Source organism: Lynx rufus, unplaced genomic scaffold, assembly GCF_022079265.1.
Source record: "Lynx rufus isolate CCGP_SWC_20201006 ecotype Redwood Valley unplaced genomic scaffold, mLynRuf1.p SCAF_27, whole genome shotgun sequence".
Lineage (NCBI taxonomy): Eukaryota > Metazoa > Chordata > Mammalia > Carnivora > Felidae > Lynx > Lynx rufus.
The window spans coordinates 10,605,893-10,625,921 of NW_025814842.1; the positions used below are offsets into that span (position 1 = coordinate 10,605,893).

General features: G+C 60.4%; 1 protein-coding gene across 3 annotated transcripts in view; it reads left to right on the forward strand.

Annotated features, from left to right (window-relative positions):
• Positions 1-365: 365 nt before the first annotated feature.
• Positions 366-20,029, forward strand: part of GTF2IRD1 (GTF2I repeat domain containing 1) — a 79,989-nt gene continuing 60,325 nt past the window's right edge. For 2 of the 3 annotated variants that reach the window (XM_047089536.1, XM_047089537.1), the window contains exons 1-8: positions 366-488; positions 3,506-3,647; positions 6,005-6,160; positions 7,950-8,133; positions 8,860-9,170; positions 10,389-10,478; positions 12,535-12,618; positions 17,224-17,407. In XM_047089536.1, the coding sequence (XP_046945492.1) occupies positions 366-488; positions 3,506-3,647; positions 6,005-6,160; positions 7,950-8,133; positions 8,860-9,170; positions 10,389-10,478; positions 12,535-12,618; positions 17,224-17,407 (1,274 nt within the window). Of the gene's footprint in view, positions 489-3,505; positions 3,648-5,902; positions 6,161-7,949; positions 8,134-8,859; positions 9,171-10,388; positions 10,479-12,534; positions 12,619-17,223; positions 17,408-20,029 lie in introns of all 3 variants that reach the window. The other variant, XM_047089535.1, reaches the window with a different exon arrangement.

The window sequence follows — 20,029 nt, forward strand, 5'->3', positions numbered from 1 at the left end:
GGTGTGTGAGTGAGGCAGAGCCACTGCCAGAGCTACGTGCAGGGGGAGAGTTGGTGGTTGAGGTGCCAGGCAGACTGGCCCTGGTACTGGCATTGCAGGTTCGGGGGACGTTTCGTGGAGCACACTCCCCAGTCTCCTGCCATCTGTGCCCGTGCCCCCGTGGAGCTGTGTGCAGGCGACTGTGTCTCCGGGCCTGTCGGGGCTCTAACGCCTTCATGCGTACGAGACCCTTGTGTGAAGAGGTGGCCAGCTCTTGATTCGTCCCACCTGGGAAGCAGAGGCGGCCCCTGGGGGCCTGGGCAGTGGGCAGCTGCCGAATGTGCCCCGCACACCCATCTCCTCCTCCTCCCTCCCTCCAGGTGACCATGGCCTTGTTGGGGAAGCGCTGCGACATTCCCACCAACGGCTGCGGGCCCGACCGCTGGAACTCCGCCTTCACCCGCAAAGACGAGATCATCACCAGCCTCGTGTCTGCCTTAGATTCCATGGTGAGTGCCCCCGTCTGCCCTGGAGGAGCCGAAGCCAACCGCAGAGCCGTGGTCTCACTCCCCAGCCTGAGTCTCAGTGGCCCCATCTGCAACAGGGCCCTCTGCCCACGTCAGCGGGCGGGAGGCTTAAGTGATCGGGATGGAAAAATCCAGCCCTGCGAGTAACCGCTGTCCCCTCGTCCCCTCTTCTTCATTACCTCGTGCCATTCGAGTCCCATCCCTGGGAGGGTCCCAGGCTTCCCTCCCTCCCCTGGGGTCCCCTGGAGAATAGCGTGTGGGCAGTGATTCGTGCGAGAGCTGTAATCCCCGATGTTAAAAGCAAGATCTGGGACTGCATCTCAGGACCAGGAGAGAGAAACGCGGCCTCAGAAATTGTACCTAACCCTATGGTAGTTTGTTCCAAGTAAGGAAATAGTAATGTCATTTTCCTGTAGCCTTTTCCTGGGGGAAAGTTCTGTGACAGAGGTTAGGTGGGTGTTAAAATCTGTCTGGCATCAGTTAGCTGCGCCCTTGCATTTTAGGATGGTGACATTCAAGTCCAGAGAAGGCAGTACCTTGCCTGGAGTCACACAGCTTGGCCAGTTTTTGTTTTATTTTTTAAAAATGTTTACTTAGTGATTTTGGAGGCAGGGATGGAACATGCACACGCTGGGGAGGAGCAGGGGGAGAGAGAGTCCTAAGCAGGCTCCCCAGCTCAGAGCCCAACGTGGGGCTCCATCCCACGAACTGTGAGATCATGAGCTGAAATCAAGAAGAGCTGGACGCTTAACCGACTGAGCCACCCAGTTACCCCTTCATCTTTATAGTTTTAACATGTTTGTGTCTCTAAAATTTTTTTTAATGTTTATTTATCTATTTTGAGAGAGCGAGATAGTGATCAGGGGAGGGGGAGAGAGAGAATCCCAAGCAGGCTCCCCACTGTCCACACAGGGCCTGATGCGGGGCTCGATCCCACAAACTGAGATCATGAGCTGAAATCAAGAGTCGGACACTTAACCGACCGAGGCAGCCCAGCATGATCAGTTTTTAAAGTGGCCTTTCGGGTGCAGAGTCTACGGTTTCCAAGAACAAGGGCCTCCTTCCAGGCTGTTCCTGCTTAGGGAGCTCGAGCGCTGTTGAGGTGGTGCGTGTGGGCCAGAGGCGGTAGGCACCGCTGGGGAGGTCGGCTGGGTACGACCCTGTCCCCGTGCAGAGCGTCCTTCGTGAGGAGGGGAACCCCAGGAGCTCAGCCGTGCCTGCTGCAGGGGCGGCGATGGCGAGGTCAGCTGTGACAATGGGCAGTTACGACCCGGTAATTGACATTTAAATTGTAGTTAGTCGAGGGGCGCCTGGGGGGCTCAGTCGGTCAAGCGTCCGACTCTTGGTTTCGGCTCAGGTCACGGTCTCACGGTTTCGTGGGTTCGAGCCCCGCGTCGGGTCTGTGCCGATAGTATGGAGCCTGCTTGGGATTCTCTCTCTCTCTCTCTCCCTCCCTCTCTCTCTCTCTCTCTCTCTCTCTCTCTCTCTCTCCCTCTCTGTCCCTCCCCTGCTCCCGCTGTCTCTGTGGCTCCCAAATAAATAAGTTGTAGTTAGTTACAATGAAATACGGTAGTTCAGTTGTTCAGTTGCGCTGGCCTCATTTCCGGGGCTTCGTGGCCACAGGTGGCTATGGCATCGGGAGTGCAGGCAGAACATTCCCATCGAGACGGAGAGTTCTGTTGGGCGGCACTGCCCTAGAGGGTGTTACGGAGGCTCCTCAGGGGAGCAGTGGCCCTGTAGCTGTCCTGGGGGCGTGGACAAGACCCGCCTCCCCCGGCCTTGGGTCCCTTTATGGCCTTCCTGAGGGACCCTGAGGATAACAATGACACTTGCTGTGCCGTGACCTGGCTGTGGCGTTGTCTGGGGCCCAGGGCCCGGGGCCTGGGTCCTCGGGTGGTCTGCATGGGGCCAGACCTCTTTTAGGGCGTTTCCTCACAGTCCAGGTCTCTGTGTCTCTGGGGACATCAGTTCCCGGGGAGTGAATATCTCCTCCAACAGCAGGTTGCTTTAATCTTCAGAGGAAATCAGCACACACCCTTCACCATGGGAGAGCCTAGGGGACAGGCTTGCTGGCTCTACAATGTCCCTGCCCCCCCCCCCCCCCCCCGCCTCCTCAGCAGAGCGACTCTGAAGCTGAAGCTGCCGCAAGAGGCATGATCATGGCCCAGAGAGGTTGAGGAACCTGTCCTAGATCACACAGCAGCAGGACTGTGATGAGAAGGCAGGCTTCCTCACTGCCAGCAGAGCTCTAACTCAGATAAAAACCAGCATTTATGAGGCGCCGAATGCAAGCTGAGAGCTTCGCAGGCAGAGTTTTTCTGCTGACCTAGGTCAGAGGGCTGAAACGCTCGTGGTCTCGGCTGCAGGGCCCCTGTGTGAGGGCTTCCTGTGCTGTGGGCCGGCCAGCCTCAACTCTGGGACTGCAAAAGTAACCTCTCCGATTGTGTACCCACACGAGGTGCCCCGGTTTAGAGACGTGTTTTCATGCCAACCAGGCCCCACGACCAAGCCCATTGAAAGCCTGGGCACTGGGCCGTTTGGCCCCATTAGTCCCAGAGCAGGAAGGCGCTGATGGGGGATTGAAGCCTGGATCTGTCTGAGCCTTGGTTCTCCTGGGGCCCCCCACCTCCTCCTCAGTTAGGACTTTGAGAAAACCTAAGACAGGATTGTCCCTGGGGCTGGGGCCAAGCCTCAGGCCGGAAGCCTCCTGCCCCCAGAGCAAGGCAGACCTGGGAGGAGGGACGGGCAGAGGCCATGTGTCTTCGTTCTCCTGTCTTCTCCCCTGACCTTGACCAAGCTTCGGTGGGGGCGGGGGGCATCATTCACTCATTCCTACTGCAGAACTGACCGAGAACATTGGAGGGGTGACCTCCCCCTCGAGCTGCTGGTGGGCTCTCAGGCAACTGGGAACTCCCATCGCACCCCCAGAGCCGTCACTGGAGGTGTCCCCAAGCAGGGGGAGCCTTCCCCGGGCTCACGTACCCTGCTCCCCCCTGCAGTGCTCGGCGCTCTCCAAGCTGAATGCGGAGGTGGCCTGTGTCGCTGTGCACGATGAGAGCGCCTTCGTGGTGGGCACCGAGAAGGGGAGGATGTTCCTGAGCACACGGAAGGAGCTGCAATCAGACTTCCTCAGGTTCTGCCGTGAGTACCCCGGGGCTCCGGGGGTGGGGCCTGCGGTCCCTGAGGGCAGGGGCTCTGGCGCATCTCTGGGTCCCCAGAACATTACCAGGTGGCCCTGTGTCGGGGTGGGGGGTGGGGTTATGTAGGCTTCCCAGTGTGGCATCGTTATGGGGGGCAGAGTTTTTATTGGAATCAGACACACAAACCCCAGGGGGGGCCAGGCCTGACCCCTCCACCTGCTCATTGACAGAAGGGGACACTGAGGCCCAGTGTTGCCCGGTTCCTGTGAGTCTCTGACATGGGGACCAAGTGCATCTGTTCACCTAATACTTGCTTAGTCCCTGCTGTGTGCAGCACCCTTTACAATGCTAACTCAGTTACCCAGGGCGGGTAGGCACTCTCATTGTTATAGTAACAATCTTGGAGCCGCCTCCTAGTGGCTCTTGGGGACCAAGTGACTGAGGACCCATGCAGCACGAAGGAAATGCTTGATAAACTCGATCCATAGGGCTTTGGGCCAAGCCGTGTGCTCAGCAAATACTTACCTCTGGTTTACAAATGAGAAACTGAGGTCCAGTGAGCATAAGCCACATCCCCCAGGGACACACAGCCGACAAGCGGTAGAGGCCAGGTTTCTGTTTTGAACACCGTGCTCTTTCTGCTACGCCCCTTCAAAATAGGGGAGGGACACCAGGACACCCCGCCCCCCCTGCTGGGAGCTCTGAAGCAAGGGTCTTTCTGAAGCCTCCAACTCCTCAACGCTACCTGGGCCTTTACACCCTCATAACTCAGCCCCTGGCTCTGCGTTCTCCCCTCCCAGCATCCCGCGTCCTCACCGCAGGCGGTGCTGTGCTGAGTGCTGGCTCACCTCCAGGTGCATTCTCACCTCTGCCCACTGGAAGGCCCTCCCTCCTCTCCCCTGCCCGCAGATGCCTCCCCGGCCTCCAGATTCACATTCCTCCCGCCCAGGCCCCCTCTGTGCCGCTGCCACTCCTTGTCCCCCACCCCAGCCCTTGCTCCCCACACTGTGCCAGCTTCCCATGCCCTAAGCTTCCATGCGTGCTCCTGGTAAGCTCCTGAGCGAGGTCAGCGTCACCTTTGTGGTGGGTTAGGTCCTACAGGGTTGGGGCCTGGCCCCAGCGCTGAAGGCCAGCATCCCTCCGGCCATTCAAGCCCACGATTTGGGACTCAGAGCTCTTGGGGTTAACAGAAGGCCCTGAAGTCAGACGTGTGGGGCCCTATCCTGGCTCCGCCACCTGCTGCCCAGTGGGCCTTAACCTCCTTGTCTGTGAAAGGGGAGGACAGTGCTGCACTCCTCGAGGGTCGATCCGAGGATGAAACAAACCTCCTAGAGGTTAGAACAGTGCCGGGCACGTGGTTTACACACAATATACGCTGGCTGTTTTTGTCCTTGCCACTATATTAGCATCTGCCTTATACCCGGGGTCTGGACCCTAGATCAGCCATTTCAGGGAAGGCTGTCCCCCGGCACTGGACTTCCAGTGCTCCCGGCTTCCAGATGCTTCCCCAGCCGCCCCCACCCCTACACCCACTCAGCTCTCAGAGCCTGTGCCCTCTCCCCAGGTTGGGTGGGGGCTGGACCAGGGTAGAGTAGACAGTGCCAGGGTCCTGTGGCCCCCGATCGGCCAGGCTGGGGTGTGTGCACCTGGCTTCCCGGAGCCAGGCAGAGCTGCTATTTATAGCCGGGAGCTCGGCTGGTTTATTTCAAGCTCCACGGATCCCGGGAGGGGAGCCGGCTCCAAGCTGCGAGGGGCCCTCCAGACCCTCCACCCATCCCCTTTCCAACGCATTTTCTAGCATTTCCCTACCCAAAGGTTCACTGATACTCCCAGGGCCCCACCCTGGCCCAGCCTGGCATGAACGTGCCTCTTTGCGGCCCCTTGGCCTCCTGGCGGTGTCCCCATCGTCTCCTCGTCTGGCAGAGCAGAAAACTGGGGCCTCGATCGTCTAAGACAGCATTAGTGTCAAAGCCCAGAGAGGGTTGGATGGAACAGACCTTGGCTGAACCCCGGTTCTGAGCCAGGCCAGCCGGTTTTTATGCGAGAGCTCACAGACTGAGGCCCAGAGAGGGAAGGGACTTGCCCAAGGTCACACAGTGAGTTAGAGGTGACCAGGAGGAAACCCAATCCTTATGCTAGGCACTAGGAACTCAGAGATGACCAGCCTTGCCCTGGGCAGGGGTTTGGGGCAGGGCCCGCTTGTTCATTCGTTCATTCGTTCGTTCGTTCATTCATTCATTCCTGTTCCGTGTTGAGTGTCTCGCTGCAGGGTTCAGCGCGGGGCAGGGACATGTCAGCTCGCTGGGCAGGTGGTGACGTGGGTGCTCGCCATGGCCCGACATGCTCTGTGTCCCGCAGGAGGGGCCCCATGGAAGGAGCCGGAGGCAGAGCATCCCAAGAAGGTGCCGCGGGGCGAGGGTGGCAGCCGGAACGTCCCTCGGTCTTCCCTGGAGCACGGCTCGGACGTGTACCTTCTGCGGAAGATGGTAGAGGAGGTGTTTGATGTTCTTTATAGTAAGATCCTTCCTCATTCCATTTGGGGCCCCCGGGCGGGTGGGAGCCCCGGTCCCTGCCCTGCTGAGGAGGCCCCTCCCGGCCCCACCGCGGGCCCAGGGCAAGACCTCAAGGTGTGCCCCCCCCCCCCAGCCCTCCCTCGTCTTGTATCCCCAGGCATGGCTCCTCCACCCCGGCCTTGCTTCCTGAACCACCGTCCCCACTGCCCCGGCCTGCCTGGCGCTGGTCACTGCCACCTGTCGCCTGGAGATGGCCCCCGGCTCGCCCTAGTCTCTTTTCGCCTGCGGGCTGGCTCCCTGCTGCCCCCACCTGTCCTTGACCAAGGGCCTCTTCCTAAAACACAAGTCTGACCAGGAAGCTCTTCCTTCCACTGCCCTGGGGGTTCCCCATTGCCCTCAGTGTGGCCTAAGCACCCACGTGGCCGGTCCCGCCCACCCCCAGCCATGCTGCCCTGCCTGACGGAACCGTTTTCCTGTTCTCCAGCACACTCCGGCTTCATTTCACACCTCCTCGCCTTTGCACCGCTGTGCCTTTTCAGACTGCCTTCCTCTCTGTCTGGTGGACGCCACATTACTCTCTAAGGCTCAGCTCTGGGAAACCCCCTGCCCCACTGGCTTAATGCCCCCTTTGGGTACCCACTGTGTCCTGTGTCCTCACCAGCGCAGTGCTCTCTGGGGTCAGGGTCTGTGCTTGCCTTTTCCGCTGTTCCCCAGCCTGTAGTTCAGGGCCCAGCAGCGGCAGATGTTGACAGGGTGTTTGTTGAACGACTGAGCGACGGCTAACTTAACTAGTTAGCCGAGTCCTTCCTGTGGGGGAGGTGGGCAGGCCTGGCCTCCCTCAGAAGCGTCAAGTTGCAGAATCTCTGGCCCAGTGGTAGCCTTCACACTCTCTAGGTGACCTTGGGCAGGTCCCTAAGGGTCCCACCTCTGGCTTTGTTCCCTTCTCTACTGCAGTCTTTGGTTGTGTGGAGCAAAGGTCTGTGAGGAAACTCCCCGCTGTCATCTAGATGTCAGGAGGAAGAGGAGGCCTGGGTGGGAGGGGAGGCCCGGAGGGCCTGGGTGGGCACGCTGGCCACCCTGGGAGGGGAGGACTTGTCACACGTGGTTGGCCAGGCAACCGCCCTTTTGGCAGCTACGGGGTTGGTGCCCACAGCCCCCCACATGCCTCGCCCCACTCTTTCCCACCACCGGTGGAACCTGAGGTGGCCCTGAGCTGAGCGGCCTCTTACTGGCTCCAGGTGGGGCTGCAGGGTGGGAGTGACAACAGTCATTCCTCACCCAGGGCCCCTGGGCCACCCTGAGTCCCCAGCCAGTCTCCCCTCAATTCACCCCTTCTTCAACCCCACCACCTTCTGTCCATGTGCTTCCTCTCTTCCTGAATCTGTTCTTCCTGTTTCCACTCCCCTCCCTCACCTCCTCCCTTCCTCCCTGCCGTCTCTCTCCCGCCCTCCTTTCTCTCTCCCCTGTGTCTCCTCCTCACCTCCCACCTGCAACCCTGCACCCCACCCTCCCCTCCGCCCGGGTGCCCTGAGAGAAGAGAATGGCGAGAAGCTGGGAGCCCTGTCCGTGGGGGAGCCCTGGCCCTCGGGTGCACACAAAGGGGACTTGTCCCTAGCGCTCGCCCACCCCTCCCCCCCACTTAGCCTGTCCTGTGTGAAGCTCACAGTGAAGGGGCCCGTGGGGTCCAGTTTCCTGGGAACCCGGCACCACAGGGAGTGACTCCACGTGGCCCCAGCCCAGCCTGGCTGCCCTCTCACACTAGACCCTCTCCTCGACCCCCTCCCCCACAGGCGAGGCCCTGGGAAGGGCCAGCGTGGTGCCCCTGCCGTACGAGAGGCTGCTCAGGGAGCCGGGGCTGCTGGCCGTGCAGGGGCTGCCCGAGGGCCTGGCCTTCCGGAGGCCAGCCGACTACGACCCCAAGGCCCTCATGGCCATCCTGGAGCACAGCCACCGTATCCGCTTCAAGCTCAAGAGGTGAGTGGGCCCGGGGCCTGGTGGCTGGACTGTGAGGTCCGGACCAGGACGGGCCAGGAGGGCGACCTGCTTCCATTCTGGCTCAGCCACCTGTGGCCACTTACCCAGTCACGGGGAGGGGACTTCAGACACCCGAGGGGGACTAAAAGCTCCCAGCCTGGCGGCGGAGGTGAGGCAAATGCCCAGTCGTAGAGCATGATCTGAGCCAGGCGTTATGTCACGGGGGCCCCCAGGGGACTTCGGTGTTGCAAAGAGGCTGGAACAGCCCTGGCCGGGAGCCACATCATGTGTACTCGCTGGGGTTATGTCAGGGGCTGGGGGGAGGCGAGGAGGTGGAGGCTGGCGAGCTGGGTCGAGCGCTGGGGCTGCCTGGAGACTGGCCCGAGGCCGTGGCGTTGCCCATGAGTGTTCAGCAACCACCCTCCGCGCACAGGCCCAGAACAGGAGGGATGTGGTAGGAGCTGGGGGGCGACCGGGCATGTGATGGCTGGGTGGGAGGCACGGAGGCCGAGGGGCAGGGCCCAGCTCCTCCAGCGGCCCTGGGCACATTACAGCCCTGCCCTGGCCTGCACCCCCGCCTGTAAAATGGGGACTAGCTCCCGTCCTGTGTACCTCGCAGGCCGCCATGTTGTGCGGGGGCCGGGCTGGGGGACTAAAGGAAGAGGTGGAACCTTCTGGTGGGTCAGGTGTATGAAGCCATCATGTGTCCTTCTCTCCTTCACCCAGGCCGCTTGAGGATGGCGGGCGGGACTCAAAGGCCTTAGTGGAGCTGAACGGCGTCTCCCTGATAGCCAAGGGGTCTCGGGACTGCGGCCTGCATGGCCAGGCCCCCAAGGGGCCACCCCAGGACCTACCCCCCACCGCCACCACCTCCTCTGTGGCCAGCTTCCTGTACAGTAGTGCACTCCCTAATCACACCACGAGAGAGCTCAAGCAGGAGGCGCCCGCCTGCCCGCTTGCCCCCAGCGACCTGGGCCTTGGCCGGCCCGGGCCTGAGCCCAAGGCCTCTGGTGCCCAGGACTTCCCCGACTGCTGTGGTAAGCTGCTGCCGGGACCTCTAAGTCTGGGGGTGGGACAGGGGTCACTCGTGTGGGGGCACCCTCCCAGGGCAGGTCCGGGTGCCCGGGCCCACCCCAGGCTGAAGGAGGCACGTTGGGACAAGGAGCTGGGACAGGACAGCTGGCGACCCTGGGCCTCCCCTCAGCCGTCTGTGAACAGTATCCTTGGCCTGGGGCCAAGCGATGTCCAGAGGAGTCTGTGGAGTCAGTAAACGTGCTAATCGGTCACATGCTGCATCCCCAGCCTGGGTTGGGGGTACTGGAGATAGAGAAGGGACACCTGGATGTGAGAGAGACCTGTGTTCACATCCTCGGGCTCCTTGGCTCAGTGGCTGTGTGTCCCAGAGCAAATCTCTACCTCTCTGAGCCTCAGTTTCCTCATCTGTCAAGTGCAGATGCCAATAGAACCTCTCACAAGGTTATCGTCCGGGTCAAGTTCCCGGGCCAGTCAGAAATGCACATTCTCAGGCCCTGCCACAGTCCTGCTGAATCTGAAGCTTTGAGGACGGGGTCCGGTCGCCTGTGTATTCGAATCTGCCAGGTGATTCAGATGGTGCTCAAGCTTGAGAACTGCTGTATTAAAGCACTGAGTCCGGGGCGCCCGGGTAGCACAGTCAGTTGAGCATCTGACTGTTGATTTTGGCTCAGGTCGTGATCCCAGTGTCATGGGATCGAGTTCCACATCGGGCTCCATGCTGAGTGTGGATCCCGCTTAGAATTCTCTCTCTCTCTCTCTCTCTCTCTCTCTCTCTCTGTCTCTTCCTCTGCCCCTCTCCCCACTTGCGCTGTCTCTCTAAAATTACACACACACAAAACCCCTGAGTCCAATGCTTAGTACATAGTAGGTGCTTAGAGGGGGCTGTTATCAGGAGGAGAATAAAGGGCTTCCCTCCCCTCCCCACCGCCAAATGTGTGGGCTGAGCAGCCGGTGGGACTTACACACCTGAAATAGGTGTCCCCGCCTGTAAAAGGTGTCCTGGGACATCACAGCTTCTCCCTGATCTCCCGTTTGGATAGCAGACTCTGCCCCTGGTCAGGGAACTTGCCTAGAGTTCGCGATCACAGGGCTCAGTTCTGGGGTCTCCCTGATGGATGAGGCTGTTACCCCAGAGCCAGAGTCTGCGCACCCAGGCCAGATCTGGGGGAAGCCCTCTTGGGGCCCACCTTGAACCTGTGCCTCTCCTCTGCCTTGTCCAGGACAGAAGCCCCCCGGGCCTGGTGGTCCTCTCATCCAGAATGTCCACGCCTCGAAGCGCATCCTCTTCTCCATCGTCCATGACAAGTCAGGTAGGACGGTGCCCATAGCAGTGCCCTGAGCAGACTGGGGACCCGGGGCTGGGGGTGGCGCTTCCCGAAATGGAAATGTGTCCACTGGGTCTTACAGGAGAGCTGTGCACGAGGGACCTTGAGTCAAACCAGAGTATGACAGTTCTGCATTGCTATGTGACAAACTACCCCGGAACATAGCTTAAAACAGCAAGTGTTTCCACCTCATGGTTTGCGTGGGTCCAGAATTCAGGAGCAGCTTAACTGGGTGGTCCTGGCCCCAGATCTCTCATGAGGTTGTGATCGGGTTGCCGGCGGGGGCTGCGCTCATCTGAAGGTTTGACCGGGGCCGAGGATCCACTTCCAGGCTCACTCATGTGGCTGGTGGCGGAAGGCTCCTTCCTACTGCATGGGCCCTCACGGGGCTGCTCGAGTGTCCTCGTGATGTGGCGGCTGGTTTCCTGACGTTAGCAATCCCAAGCAGAGTAGGGAGGAAGCCACATGTCTTTCATGACCTACGTCACAGGTCACCATCAGTTCTGCCGTGTTCTACCCGTTGTTTTTTTTTTTTTAAGTTTATTTATTTTGAGAGAGAGAGAGAGAGAGTGTGTGTGTGTGCGTGTGTGTGAGCAGGGGAGGGGCAGAGAGCGGGAGAGAGGGGGAATCCCGAGTAGGCTCTGCACTGTCAGCACGGAGCCAGACGCCGGGCTCGACCCCACAAACTGCGAGATCATCACGTGAGCTGAAGTCAGATGCTCAACCGACTGAGCCACCCAGGTGCCCCCGTGTCCTACCCTTTAGAAGCCAGAAATGAGCCACCCACGCTCACAGGGAGCGAGAGGAATTAAACTGCACCTCTTGAAGATGAGAGACAAAAAAATTATGTGGGCAGATATTAAAAGTACCACACGGTATTTGGGATTCATTTATACCCAAAGGGCTGAAGCAAGACTGTCCAGCAATTATGCCTTGTGGAGATCTCAGCCTCGGCTTCAGTGAGAGGCTCCTTAAGAAGACCTAGTCCCCTGGGGCGCCTGGGATGGCTCCGTCGGTTAAGCGTCCGACTTCAGCCCAGGTCATGATCTCACAGTTCGTGAGTTTGAGCCCTGCGTCGGGCTCTGTGCTGACAGCTCAGAGCCTGCTTCAGGTTCTGTGTCTCCCCCTCTCTCTGCCCCTCCCCTGCTTGTGCTCTGTTTCTCTTTCTCCAAAAATAAATAAACATTAAAAAAAAATTAGGGGCGCCTGAGTGGCTCAGCCAGTTAAGTGTTTGACTTTGGCTCGGGTCTTGTGGTTCATGGGTTCGAGCCCGGCGTCGGGCTCTGTGCTGACAGCTCAGAGCCTGGAGCCTGCTTCGTGTTCTGTGTCTCCCTCTCTCTCTGCCCCTCCCCCACTTGCGCTCCGTCTCTCAAAAATAAACGTTAAAAAAATTTTTTTTAATTAAAAAAAAATGAAGATGAAAAAAAATTTAAAAACGAAAATAAAAAAAAGACCTAGTCCCCTGAAGGGCGCCTGGGTAGCTCAGTCAGTTAAGCATCTAACTCTTGATTTCGGCTCAGGTCATAGTCTCGTGGCTTATGAACTCGAGCCCCACGTCAGGCTCTGTGCTGACAGCGAGGCTGGGTAAGACCCCAGACGTACAAGGTGTGAGGGTTAGTAGTCTGAGGTCAGGACTCGGCATCTCAGGGAGAGCACCCTCTCAGCCCCCTGCCTGTCTAGGGCAGGAGACACCCAGGATGGACAGGCTGAGCCTACGTCATTAGCCACTGCCCGTGGGGGCAGACAGAGGCAAGAGGAGAGAGCAGGTGTGGAGACCAGCAGGGCGTTGTGTAGGGCTGTCTCCTGGAGGAGGCTGGGGCCTCAGGGCCCCCAGTGGGAGTGGGTGGAAGGGGTGAGGCCCCTCCGGGGGGCTCTGCTGGAGAAAGCCCGGTGGCCTCGGCTGTGGAAGGAGTGTGGCTGTCCTGGTGCCCCGGCCCAGCGAGGAGGGTCTAGCGGGGAGCTGGACGCTCGTCACGAAGCAGCCAGGCCCTGGGCTCCCCGCTCCGACCCGCCCTCACTCGTACCTCCTGTGTTTTGATAGAGAAGTGGGACGCCTTCATAAAGGAAACCGAGGACATCAACACGCTCCGGGAGTGCGTGCAGATCCTGTTTAACAGCAGATATGGTGAGTGGGCGGCCCGGCCCGCTGTGTGGCCCCGGCAATGTGCTGAGCATCTCATTACGTGGCAGTCACTTGTGTTCCCTAACATGACAGCGGGAGCCATATGCTGGCACACCAGCAGTGCTAATGTCATCTCCTGTCTGGCTGGGGGGCGGTTGTGTCAATATTTCCCTTCCAGATTTCTCCGGGGGGGCGGAACTGATGGCAGAGCCCCAGCCTTGACTCACCTGTGGGAGGCGGGCGGGTCGGCATCCAGAAGACCCAGAAAAACGGCCGCTGGCCTCGCGCACTTGCAGGGTCCGCCCCATGCTGCGCTGTTTCCTGCCGCCGTGCCTCTGGGCCTCTGGGCCTCTGGGCCTCGCCCTCCGCCCGCTATGCCCCCCGCGTGTTTGGGGAGCACACTCCCACTCGTTCTTCGAGACTCAGCCTAGGCCGGCCAGGCCCCCAGAGCCGTGATGGGGTTCTCTCTGTCACGCGCCCTGCACCTGATGCCCCTTGTCTGTATCTGTTCCCGTGACGGCCAGGACCGCGCCAGCCCCTCCCTGTGTCCCCAGCACCCAGGACAGAGCCGGGCTCAGGGCGCATGTCTGCCCTCTGCACCTGGCTGGTCGCCGGGGCGGGCGTGCCTTCCACGCCGTCCAGCTTCACGCCCAGTGGACGGCGAGGCCACTGGTTGGCTGGAAGGTGGGGGCTGGAGCAGGTGGTCTGTAAGCCCCTCCCACCCTGGGTGCTCTGAACACCCCCCCCACCCTGTGCCACGCGCTCCGACACACCCACTCTCCCCGTCTCCCCGGCAGTCCTTGCTCACTCTGTCTTTATTGAGCTCCACCTGTAAACCCCACTCAGCGGATGGCCACGTGTGGCCCTTGCCTGCGTGGGCGGCTCTCATTTAACTGTGGAGATGAGACTCAAGTTCCCACAGGTCACCGCAGGCGTGACAGCCACCACCCGCTGAGTGGTGCCGCCCCACGGCGGGGAGTCCCTCCGTGGATGGGGCCAAGGGAGGAGATGGGGCAGGGGCCCCGGGAGCTCCCTGAACGTGCACGGTCCAGAACGAGCACTGTGCTGGGAGTCCATAGCCACTTGCCGGGTGACCTGGAGTTGGCTGTCACCCTCGGTAACCTTGGCCTTCTCAGCTTGAGCAGAAGGGACAGCGTGGGGCTTCACCCTCCTCTCTTCCTTCTGTCTCCTTCTGTCTTTCTGTCCTCGCTCTCTCTTCCACCCTCCCCTCCTGCCTTGATAAAGGAAAACCCTTTCTCCGACACTTCTGACCCCGGAAGGGTGGGTTTCCCAGCCCCAACAATTCTCCAGGCCTCTGGACACCAGCTGGGCGTCCTACAGTTCAGTCCCGACGCAGACCCCACAGGTTAAGGGCCCAGTCCCAAAAGACAGCCCCGCGGTTAGGCCGTTTGAGGCCTACGGTCATTTTTCCGCATCTTCCGGATGGTTCCCCAGACGGGCACCCGCACTTCTGTCCGCCTCTGCTACACATCCACGGTTCGCATGACCCCTCAGGCTCAGCCAGCCAGCCTGCCACAGTGGCTCACAGACCCCGGAAACACCTTGCTTGCCTTTACCTGTTTATTGTGAAGGGGGCGGACGAACAGCTAGAGGACGAGGTACACGGGGTGAGAGGCCTGGCGAGTTCTCGAGCGCTGGAGCTTTTGCCCTGGTGGAGTTTGGGGTGCACCCTCCCGGCACGTGGGTCCGGCAGCTCGGAAGCCCGGGGGAGCCTTTGGTTTAGAGTGTTTACAGGGGTCCCAGTAAGTCGGAGGGATTGGTTAAAACATTGTCCCGTGGTGATTCGCTCGATCTGCAGCCCCTCTCTGTCCGGGGCGGTGGGGGTGGGGCTGAAAGGGGCAACCCTCTGATCACGTGCCCCCCCACCCCGAAACCAGTCCCCGTCCTGAGGGATCTGGGGGCACCCCCCTCATTATCATAAACTCAGGTGGGTTAAAAGGGGCTTAATATAAATAACAAGGCTCTTCTCAGGCCTCTCTCTCAGGAAATCCCCAAGAACCTGAGTGCAAGGCCACGCATGGACTTCTTATTAGATCACGAGTTGCTCCCTCCCTTTTTTTTTTCCTCACGCTTTCACTGGTTCGCCCACTTATCAGTCATGCATCCTGAGCCTTCCCACCTTGTGTCGTGCACGCTGGCCAACGCTGGTCTCAAGGCACTTCAGCAGGTGCCTGAAGATGTGTCTTGGGTTGTAGTGTAGTGCCTGGCGGGGGGGGGTGGTGGTGGAGGGTGGTGGGAGGAGCCCTTGGAAAGACAGGACCACACAGAAAAAGGTGAGGTCTTCACAGGCTTGAGCAGTCGGGGGTGGCTTCATGGAGGAGGTGCCCTTTGATCCACGCTGGGGCTAGGGAAGCCTAGGCCTGCAGGCTTGGCAGGCTGTGCCTTCTGGATTGGGGCAGGGCTGAGCCAGGCTCTGGAGGCCTCGTAAGGAATCCGGCACAGCCTGGGCGTCTTTGATGTGGTCTTTCTGGTAGACCCGCTCCTCCCCTCTTGCCTGGACCGTCCCAGGCAGGTGTGAGCTGGATGGGCAGTAGGGGGAGGGGATCTGGGGAGGACTGGCTCTGTCTGCCTTGGGAGCCTTCTGCCCCAGCCGGGCTGGCACGGCGGCCTCCAGTCTTCCCGCCTGTAGTGCCCTCTGGATGTTTCCAGAACGCTGAACCTTTTGCGGATGCCAGCACCTGGCCTGGCCACATCCAAATCCAAGGAGAAGCACTGGGCTTGGAGTGGTTGAGGCCGTGTCCCTTCTCCGGTTTCCCCAACTCTGAGCTTTCCCTGCAGCTGTGCCGGGGAGAAGGCAGTCCCCAGGGGCACGCTGTGGCTGGCCTGAGGTATCCCACAGACCCTGGATAAGTGGATCCTGCCCCTGGCTCTGCCCTTTCAGCCACCAGCTCTGGGTGAAGTGGGCCAGCAGTGGGGCTGGGGTGCAGAGTAGGGGGGCGGGGAATAGAACAGAGAAGAAATGGGGGGAACCCCAGCCTCCAGGAAGCCTCAAGAACATTGTCACCCGGAAGGAGATTGAGACTACGAGGCACTGAGGATCCTGCACGGTGGCTCCGTTCTCCCGTCTCAGTGGGCAGAGGCTGGAGGCCAGGTGGGATTGACCGCTGTCCACTGGGTCCCCTTGCCTCCGAAGAGACAAGCCCAGCAAGTGAGAGGAACCCGAGTGGAGATGAATTGACACAGACTCGCAGAAGCCACCGCTGACGGGCTGGGGCTGGGGGTTGGGGGAAAGACATGGTTTGACAGCTGTTGAGATTTCGAGGGTTTAATTTGACAACGAGCTAAGTGTGGCTTCGCAGTGGGATCTGGCTGCCAGAGCCGCCAACGCAGACCCGGCTGTGTCAACAGAAAAACAGTCTTGACGGTGTGCCAGGGAGGGCCCCAGGCAGCTCGGCCCTGTCCCGCTCCGGGTGTGGCTGGAGGGGAGTCCAGCTCGGAGCTGGCACCTGCTGGGACACGGAAAAACGCGGTGCGGCCGGAACGGGGAAGGGCCTGAGGAAGGGCACGGAGACGCAGGACCACTGGGGAAGTTTGGAGGGATGAGGCAGGAGGGAAGCAGACACCCAGCCCAGCAGGTCTCCTGAGACCTCCCAGGCCCGGGGGGGGGGGGTGGGGGGGGGAGGGAGGGGAACAGGGACCCATGAAAGTCCCATCAAGCACATAGTAGGTGCTCAAAAAGTACTTGGTGCCTGAATGAGTAAGAACACGGGACGTAAGTGAATGATTGAGATGGCCTGAGACCGAACCCAAGGGTCCACAAGGAAGGAACAAGGAACCCACTTTGTAAACCCGGATTCTGCCTGCACTGCTGTTGGCAAAGTTTCTACAGTCTCATTTCTGGCCCTGATGAGTAAGCATCACGTGCACCCCCCACACCTCCCTGGAGGAAAGAGCATGTCTGGAAGGCTGCAGGAATCCTGTGCCGAGAGCCCCCTCAAGCCTGGCTGCCGTTCACTCGCTCACCGAGTACAGGGAGCAGCTAGTCTGTGTCCCATCCTGTCTAGATAGATCCCAGATGGGGAGCGGTTGGCCGCCTGTGTCCCCGTGGAACTGAGGTTCTGGACAGTGAACCAGCATACAGACGAATATGTGTATAGTGTCAGGTCATGGTGAATGTGGGACGGAAAACAAAGCAGGGCGAGATGGAGGGGACTGGCGAGGTGACATCTGGGGGGACGCTTGAATGGGGAGAGGGAGGAAGGGCAGTGTCTGGTGATCTGGGAGGAGAGACTCTGAGTAGCTGGTAGAGCATGTGCAAAGGCCCTGGGGCAGGTGCGTGTCTGACATGTTAGGGAGGCGACAAGGAGGCTGCAGAGACTGGGATGAGCAGAGGGGGCACAGGAGGGAGGTGAGTCAGAGGTGATGGGGTCCTGGTCACGTGGGGCCTCGTAAGCCCAAGTAGGACTTTGGCTGTCACCGAGGGGGATGGGAGCCCGTCGGCATTTTTCAAGAGGGAAGTGACATGCTGCTCCATGGCCGGACGGGTGCAGGGGATGGGGTGGGGGGAGGTGATGGTGACCACGGCCCTGGGGCCCCGCATGTCCTGCAGCTTCCGTCCCGCGCTCAGCCTTGCCGTTGCCCTTCCAGCGGAAGCCCTGGGCCTGGACCACATGGTCCCCGTCCCCTACAGGAAGATTGCCTGCGACCCAGAGGCCGTGGAAATTGTGGGCATCCCCGACAAGATCCCCTTCAAGCGCCCCTGCACGTATGGGGTCCCCAAGCTGAAGCGGATCCTGGAGGAGCGACATAGCATCCACTTCATCATTAAGAGGTACAGGGCGGTGTGCGGGCCTGGGCTCGGGGTGCCGCGGTGTAAGGGCTGGGCAGGGCGCCACGGCAGGCGCGAGGCCGGGCCCGGGGAGGCGATGATGACGCCTGGGTGGGATGAAGAGGCTCTGACAACCGAGAGGATGGGCGGGCCAGGGAGAGAAGTCGGCCTCCTTAACCTGACGGGAAGGCTCTTCCTTCCTGGCCTCTTCTGAGGATTGAACGGGGAAACTGAGGCATGGCGCCTGTGGACACTCAGTAAGGTCTTAGTAAGAGGTGTTTGCCTCCCCCTAAAGAAGACTGAGGCCTTTCAGCTTACCTGCCCCTGGAGGGGGGCCCACCTGAGGTCACACCCCACCTTGGGCTGCCCTACCTGCTGGTAGGCTGACTGCCTCTCCTGTCTCCCCAGGCAGCCTGGCGCAGGTGTGGGTAGGTGCGAGAAGGCAGGACAGGATGCACTTGAGAGCTGCAAACCCCCAGGGTGGCTGGGCTGGCGCGTGGGGGGAGCCTGCTGCTGCCCATCCCGCAGTGTCGTTGCCCGAGACTCTAGCAAGGAGTTTGCCCTCACAGCCGGTTGGACCCCCACCGTGCAAGCATGGGGTCTCCAGGCAATGCGTGGACTCCCTGGGATGTTTCCTCCTAAGTGGTTAGAGGCGGAGGGTGGCCAGAAGCCATGCCGTCCAGCCCCCTGCCTCCAGGCAACAGGGCACCTGCTCCGGGAGCTCTCTGAGGGCACGCCTCCAGGGTGTGCGTGTACTCACGGGCGTGCTTCCTGGACTAGAGGCAGGCACTGCGGGCGAGGACTGCGCGTGGCTCGTGGCTGAATTCCCAGTGCCTAGAACAGCCCCTGGTATGCAGTAGGTGCCCATTGTGTATGTGTGCAATGAGTGAATGAACGAACAAATACTTGTCCGGGGGTGCAAGGAGGCTGGGCATGGGCCTCCGGGGGTGCAAGTGGCCTCCGGGTGTGCATGGGCCTCCGGGGGTGCAATGAGTGAATGAATGAACAAATACTCGTCCGGGGGTGCAAGGAGGCTGGGCAAGCGGCTGGGGATCCACTCAGGGCACAGAGCTGTTCTAGAGCAGTGGGCAGGACCTCTGCAGGGTTGCTGGAGGCCAGAGCGGGGTCTGCTGGGCCCCTTGCTTTGGGGGGGGCAGCGAACAGCAGGCTCTAGGGCGACCAGGGCCCTGGAGGTGGGCAGATTCGGGAGGGTGCTGTGGCATCATCCCGGTTGGCGGTGGGTGGAAGGAGAGAGGTTGGCTCCATTTGGGGTGGATTCCGAGCTCTGCTGGGTTCGCCGGTGGGTGGACGGTGGGAGTGTGGAGGGGAGCACGGAGGCCAGGATCACGCCGTGTTTCTGGGCGTACAACTGGGGGAAGCAGGTCTGGTGTGGGGTGGAGAGTTCACGTGGGGTATGCTAGCCTGGAGATGATCGGATACGGAATTTTGAGAAGTCAGAAGCTCCAGAGGGAGGTCTGTGTCGGAGATAAGATTTCTGAGAGTTGTCCTCATGGGCCAGGTAGGGCTCTCGCCAGGGTGGAGATAGAGAGGAGAAGGGAGTCCCCACTTTAGAGGCCAGGGCGAGGAGGAGGAGGGAGAGGAGGAAGCGGGGAGGAGCCACCAGCAAGGAGACTGAGAAGTGGGGGGTGTGGGGGGCGTGGTGGGAGGGCAGATTATTCTGGAAGTCCGCCCTGACCGTGTGGTCTCCTGTTTGGAGCCCTTTCCAGCCCCCGGGGTACAGTGCATACTCTGGCCCCAAGGCATGTCGTCAACCCCCCCTGCCTTCCCTCCCTCACATGGAGCACAGCCTTGGACACCCTTCTCTGAGTCCAGGCCGCCTTACCGCCTCCAGGCCTTGGCTGAGGCTCCTCCCTCCGCCCGGATCAGCTCTCCCCAGCTTCCCACCTGTGTTCATCGTTCAAGGTGTGCTTACCTCTGGTCTGAGAGTCCTCCCCGGCGCCCTCGTTCAGAAAGGATTTCCCCCCGCCACGTTCTGGAAGTGAATTGAAACCAGTCGCCCTTCTGTCAGCCAGTGCCTGGTGCTGTGTAGCTTAAACGTGTCTTGCTGCTGCTGGGTTCTTTTCCTGCTTGACTCTCGGGAGGGGGACAGGGGGTAGGTGAGAAGAAAGCTTCAGGGACACCCCAGCATCCCCCCATGTGCCTGGCCATGGTATTTGGGTCCTCACCGTGGCTGACCTTGATCTCAGTCTAAACCAGAGCTTAATTAATTCTTCACTAGTATTTGCCAAGTGCCTGTTACAGGCTCAGCCCTTTGCTGGGCTCTACTGAGGACTTCACAGACAGCAGGCAGTCCCCAGAGGCCACCACCAGTCACGGCAGGAGGCGTGGGGTGGTCACTCCTGTGATGAGTTCAGGGCACAAGAGGACAACAGGTTTCCAAGTGTCGAGTCGATGGCAAGTGGCAAGCGGCAAGCCGGTGGGGCTTCCTGAAGGAGGAGGCTTTGGCATCAGGCAGATGGGGCTTAAAGTCACTCGAAGCACGATTACCTTGAATAGCCCTTCTCTTCTGAGCCTGTTTCTCGTTTGTAAAAATAAGGACAAGGTGTGGCCCTCTCCCCAAGATTTTCTCAACATAAAATGAGGAGGCAGGCCTAACACACCTGA